Source organism: Pantherophis guttatus, chromosome 3 (assembly GCF_059756535.1).
Source record: "Pantherophis guttatus breed Tessera chromosome 3, ASM5975653v1, whole genome shotgun sequence".
Lineage (NCBI taxonomy): Eukaryota > Metazoa > Chordata > Lepidosauria > Squamata > Colubridae > Pantherophis > Pantherophis guttatus.
Window position 1 is genome coordinate 171,579,701 of NC_142065.1, and position 6,648 is coordinate 171,586,348.

Here is a 6,648-nt window from a genome sequence, read left to right on the forward strand (position 1 = left end):
GCCTCATTATTTAAATAAACATTTGTTTTCAAATTGGTAGAAATTATTTCAACTAGTACACTATTATTTAATCTTTGCAATTTTACTTTCAAACAAAAAATTGTATATTTCATATTCTCAAAGAAACTACAGTTTCAGGCCCTGACTCAACTAAGTAGTATCTTCATAGTAAATATTGTCTTTCATTTGACATTTTTTTTCTCACCTAACAGTTTTATGTAAAACCTCTTGTTAGGTATCCTTTCACTGTATCCTTTCAATAAAGTGCAGCTTGAGTTTAACAAAAGAGAGTTGCTAACAAAAACAGTAACAGAGGGAGAAGTGGCAGAGGCATATTGTTCACTAAGCTGTACATATAAATACTCCACTGTGTGTTGGCCCACTGTAGACCTAAAATGGCTGTATTGCAGGATGTTGTTGCCTGGTGACCAAGAGTGCATTTCCTATACCACAGAGTGATGTGAAGACTTGAAGACAGATTAACTCCTATTGCTCTTAGAAGACTAAGATACTAAAATGAATTAATCCTGATATCAACATGCTAAGTACTCCCTTCCTGTGCATATTAATAAAACTGTGGTCTTGTGGCCCTCAGATTTTCACTAGGCATACAACAACCAAATAAGAGGATAACTTTGACTAAGCTTAGTTTTATTCACTGCCCGTGAAATCAGTAGGAAGATTAAAATCCTGCTAATGTAAAACAACAATTTATTCTTGCCTCAATGAAGTCATTGCTATGTGTCTAGTCCGTCCTGGTGCAAACTCCCACCTGCTATCAGTGTCTTTTTCTTTCATTAGAATCAAGTAGTTAATTAGCCCCAGCCTGTCCTCTTCTCTTCTCTCCTTGCCTTTAATGCAGCAATAATGATGTCTAATTACCAGCAGTAGTGGATTATAGAACCTTTAGAAGCAAAGGACTCTGGTTGATAGCAAAGCATAGTCACACATGTTAAAGCTTCAAGAAGAAAATAATTCTGGACAAATTCAACTTTTAAAAATTTTGTTGAAATGGTTTTAGAGTTTAAAATTACTGGAAATGCCTAAATAATAATTATAATTAGTAATTTGTTTTATATTTAAAATTTTATGTGTGGCATTTCAAGTTGTGAAAAAAAGTTTTTTTATTAAACTGGGCTACTAAACTGAAGTTACACTCTGTCGGCACCATAAATATTAGTAGAAGTTACAGTAATAATAATAATGCAACAATCAACAATTAAGAAGTGCTGCACATATAAATAATTAAACTCTTCTTATGACTACTGTAGATTGCTGGAATGAATGAGGTGATAAATTGCTGAACAGACTAAAACATCTGTCCATGGTGCTAGTGTATAAAGTTGAAGGGAAGCAGGAGAGAGAGAAAAACTTGAAATTCTCTCTTGTTAACCATTAATAAACAGCAATATACCCTGCTTTTTCTTCAAATGGGGTAAAAATGTGTCCTATGTCTCCATGGGATGTTAATGAATTTTACTTAAATCTAAAAGAAACTATTTTAACTCTTTTTCTTCTATCTTGGTCTGAAAGACTGAAGTAGATCAAAGGGTAACAGTTGTCCTTGACCACATTTTGAGCTAAGAGAGGTGATTAGAGGTGGGGGAAGTAGTATCTCTATAAATAATATCTTTTCCTTTATGTACACTGAGAGCATATGCACCAAGACAAATTCCTTGTGTGTCCAATCACACTTGGCCAATTAAAAAAAATCTATTCTATTCTAATCGTCCACATTACAGAAACTGATTTAATAAAAGATATCTTAGAAGATATATTTAGTCTTAGCAATACTTAAAAGTAAATTATTTGAAATCTGTTAAACTTTATTCATTTTTAACTTGTAAGTCACCCTTTCAGGTCAAAATCCTCCCAGTAAAATAATAATAAAACTAAATACATTGAAACAAAGCCAATTACGAGCAATACGATTAGACATCAGATCAAAGAATAAAGCTCATTTTGGGGTGTGCTTGGAAAAATAAATGTATAAGATTTCTTGAAAACTGGCAGGTGGATCGATGAATTATGGAAACAATATGGAAAAGGTCTTCTCCCCCAAGTTAATCAACAGCTTTCAAAGCAGAGAAAGGACTTCTGTTCCTGACTTTACAATACAAGCAAGTTGTCACTAGTAAAAGCACATTTGGGGGGATCCAAGTTCCATCCATTTAAGGCTCAAAAGTGGGAGCAAGCCCTTTGAATTAGACCCAGAAATGTTCTAGTAGCTAGTATATCTGCTACAATACAGAAGTTACATATTCTGACTAGTGCATAAAATCTTAGCTGCAATTTTCACATGCTGAAATTTCTGGGCCAATGTCTAAGTAGATCCTACTTACAGCTAATTACAGTAGTCTAATTCAGATGCCACTTCTGCATCCTCTGCAGATAGAGCCACAAATACTGGCCTGAGTTAGTAAAAAAAAAAAAGCATGATTGGCACTGTGTAAAATGAAGCTTCTCCAGCTTGAGTATTTCATTGATTTAAATGCCTCTGCTTTGAGCCTGGACCCAGTTTTCAAAACTGAAGATTTTACCTGGTCAAGGAATGATGTGCCATAGTGAAAAGTAATGCAATCTGAAGATAATTCAGAGAACTGTCCTACATGTCAAGCAAGCTCCTCATTGCATGATGGTCATTGAATGTACGGTAATACTAAATCATTATGAGAATTATTATGAATTTTTATGTGCTGATCACTTTCTAAGACTGTGGATATTATCCTGTATTTACCTTTACATAGGGAGAAACTCCACTGAACTTTAAATAGACATGCAAAGAATCACAATACAAACATTTAAAAGATTATGTAAAAATGTATCTCAGAGTTGTTGCTTTGTTAATTCAAGCAAATAAGTAAAATGTTTAGATTAATACAGTATATCAAGAAAAAAAAATTAACTGATTGGAAACAGAATTCAAAAGAAGTTATTCAAACTTGTAAAGCAGCACACTTGAAGCAGAACAGTTAATATATGTAAAGTCAAAAATACTACTAATTTTGTTAAAATTGCTATGTTATAAAAAGGAAAATTGATTCTTTCTTCTCACTGAGTTCTTTCTTTTGTCAAAATGAATCTTATGCTCCATTTTGAGTCATTGTGAGAAATAAGATGACATCTACAAGCCTTTATCTAAAAAGACTATAGAAAACTATGTATTTTCCCATGTTTCATACTTCAGGTTTATGATATTAAAGGCTTTTCAAAGGTTTATAGTGAATGTAACTATTATAATACTGGGTATAATCTAATGAGTTTATAGAAAATAATTTTGGTATATTGCCCCAGATCCACAAAACTTTCATATTATGTGGTAGTAAATAGCTTTAAGTCTCAGATAAACCAAAAATAAACAGTGCCTTAAATAATCTGTAATCTATTCATTTAAAATCATTTAATATACTTTTATTGTTTTGTAAATCACATAAATACATACATACATACATACATACATACATACATACATACATACATACATACAATCACATACACAAGATATACTATTGCAGAGGCATAGGATTCTGGCATTTTCCTCTGCATACCTCCACTACGATTTAATGCCTCATTTAAAAACCTTTTTTCCCTGTCAATCAGGAAAAAAGAACCCCAAATTCTTGCCCAACTTAAAATTGCTCTAAACAAAACCCAGATCCTAATATCAAAAGTATAGAAGTGCATGTTGGAGTAAAAGAAGGCCAGCATAGAGGCTCAGAAAGCAAGAAATACCGAAAGGAGAATATCAACCTACTTGTAACCAACAATTTCCATCTTCTGAAATAGGAAATTAGGCTTTTTGCCACCGCCACAGCCCAGCATCTTAGCCCTGGTGCTCTTAGAGTACGCCCTCCACCTCTGCAAGGCTCCCAACATTTCTGGGCTGGCTCAACTGAGAGCGAGCGCACGAGAGACCAATTCCCATCCGGTCCTGTGCGAGCCTATGGCTCTTTTGTTGATTAGCCTGCCCTCCGCTTCTACAGGCAACCAGCCAGGCACGTTCCTACCGCTCAAGGGATAAGAGCTAACAATGAAAGGGGAGAGCTGATATTCTAGGGAAACCCCAAATCACCCGACCGTTTGGGATGGGGCTAATCAGAATCTACTGTTCTGTCGATCGGAAATAGTCTTATGGGTAGTGCGCAGCTACAGGACTCGCCAACACACACACAAACACACACACCCGTCCGTTTTAGTTTAGGGGACGAAATAAGATTTCCCTTTTCCTCGTTCTGCTCCTCCTCCCGCTCCCCCCCCACCCCCCCACCCCCGGTTAAGAAGAAAGGAACCGGAGGGACTTCGTAGAGGGGTGTGTTTTGTGCACTTGCAACGTAAAAGCAAGGAAGGATCACAAAGCCCTGAGCAGCGGAGAAGGTGCCAGCAACATGGGCGGGAGGGGTGGTGAGGAAGAGATTTCAGAAAGGAGGAGGGAGGAGAGAGAGCAGCCTGAGCCAACTCGGGGGTGGAGGTGGCAGCTATGTGGCCGCGGCGGCTCCCTACTCTTCCTCCCCGATGTGGCTAAATAACAAGGCAGACAATTTCTCTACTAACCGTGGTCTTGACCGGCACGTACAGCACTTGCATCCCTCCGCCACCAGCAGCACCACCACCACCACTGACCTCGTCCGGACTGCCGAGCTGGAAGCCTTTGGATTTGACCCAGAATTTAAATTTGGCATTATCCGTGGAGCTCGTCTCGGAGCCGTTCAGGAGCTGGACAATCCGCTCGTATTTTTTACGGGTCACCGTCTTGGTTTTGCCCGAGTCCCCGTAAGTCCTGAGGCACCAGTCCTGAAACTGGCGATACATGTCCCGGTCACCGCTCTCCATAATCCGCCCGGAGAGACACGCACAGCCCAAGCGGACCCGGGGACGGATCCCCCACACCTCCGGGGCACCTGTTCACCCCGGGCTCATGGAGAAAGAGAGCTCCAACGCCAAGATCCAGCGAGAGAAGAGGAGGAGGTCCCCGGCAATCGCTCCGTCCCCGTAGAGGGGGTTGCTTTCTGTAGGCTTGGCGATCAGTTCAAGAGTGGCCCGCCCCGGGGCCCGATCATGCCCCCAACTTGCTGTCCCCCTCCTCATACAATCCAGGCGAGCAAATCTGGCAGGGTTGCCTTCTCTTCCCCGTCTCCGGTACGTGAATGTCCCTTCAACGTTGTGCCAGGCAGGACTATCCCAGCGTCTCCAGCAGCGTCTCTTCCCCAGAGGATTGTGCCTCTATGGCACTGAAGACATGGCCCCTGAGTAGATCGAAGCCAAAAGGTTCGAAGCCAAAATACTAATAATAATAATATCATGGAGTCGGATTCTTCTCTCCTGGGCATCAGCTTCAGCCCGGATGGTGCAGGTTGGGGGTGGGGGGAGAGAGTAAAGCCCACCCTCCACCCCAGTCAGCCAACCCTCGGCTGTCTTCCTGCGTCTATCCTGGAGGACTCCGTTTCTCCAGAAGCAGCCTGGCTGTGCAGGATGGAGGAAAATGCTGAAGGGCAGCCTGGCCTTACTGCCCCCTTTTATTTTACCCTAAATCTCCGCATTTTGAATGTGAAGCTCTTGGTGGGATAGAAAGTTCTTCCCAGCTGGCGAGATACAGGGCACGTTGGGGAGAGACACCGCAGGCCACTTTTTAAATCTGGCTCGCGTTTTGTTTTGTTTTTTAAATCTCACCAAAGTATTTATTTTTATTTATTTTTTTGCCCCTAATCTGAAAACATCAAATTTGGTATGAGACTGAAAGAGGCCGAGTTCAATCTGAGGAGCCTATTGGCCAGTGAGTGGTGGCTGGCGGTCGGGCTGCGTTTGCAACGACGGCACTCGTTTATGGAGGACTCGCCCAGTCTAGGCTATCCTGAGATCTCCCTCAGCTTCAGGGCGTTCGAGGAAGTTTGGCGTCCGGATGCTTAAGCAGAACCGTCATCCCTGCTGCCTCCCCTCCGCCAAGCGGCCCTATTATTGTCCCTTCCTTTGCCGCCGCTTCAGCTCTCGCTTGAGATTCCAGACGTCTTTGGGGCAGGCCACCGACACTTCCCTCCTCCTCCTCCTCCGCCTCCTCCTCTGGAGCCAAATGGCTAGTGCCGCACAACGACCCTCCAAGCAGGCGAAGGAAGACGGCAGCTGCTCCATTCAACACCTATTCGCGGCCCGGGAAAGGGAGTTCCCATCTTCTTCCTCCTCCTCCTCCACCACCACCACCACCTCCTCCTCCTCCTCTCCGCCGCGCGAGCCTAGACACACTCCCACTCTGCCTCGCTCCGTGCGCCTTCTCTCTCATGGCTTTTGGACCCGTCCAGTCCTGCTTCTTCTCTCTGGCTGCTACTCAGCCCAGCTCTCTCTTTCAGACTCTCCTCAGGCCCGTGAGGGTAAGAGGAAGTCTCATAATGGCTTTTCCTGTCCCGTCGCCTTCTCCCTCGGTGCCTCTTCCTCCATCCGAAAGGCAGCAGCACCCTGAGAGAAATGGCTGGCCTGGCACCTTGCGCGCGCCGCGCCTCTGCCTTGTCCCAGGAAGGCACTTGCAAAAACGGTCAGTACCCGCCCGCCTCCCCAGCCTCCTCCTCCCCCCTCACTCCCAGCCCTCCGCTCTTCCCTCCCGCTCGCCTCCTCCCCCGCCTTCCTCCCCGCCAGCCGCTCTCTTCGTTCAGTGGCTCTACT

General features: G+C 43.2%; 1 protein-coding gene across 4 annotated transcripts in view; it reads right to left on the bottom strand.

Moving 5' to 3' along the window:
• The window catches only part of NOL4 (nucleolar protein 4), a 135,977-nt gene extending 129,453 nt beyond the window's left edge, over positions 1 to 6,524 (bottom strand). Inside the window, exon 1 of one of the 4 annotated variants that reach the window (XM_034429707.3) lies at positions 4,621 to 6,524. In XM_034429707.3, the coding sequence (XP_034285598.1) occupies positions 4,621 to 4,830 (210 nt within the window). In that variant the 5' untranslated portion in view covers positions 4,831 to 6,524. Of the gene's footprint in view, positions 1 to 3,754; positions 3,855 to 4,551 lie in introns of those variants that run through there. The other 3 variants (XM_034429706.3, XM_034429708.2, XM_034429709.3) reach the window with 3 other exon arrangements.
• Positions 6,525 to 6,648: the final 124 nt, after the last annotated feature.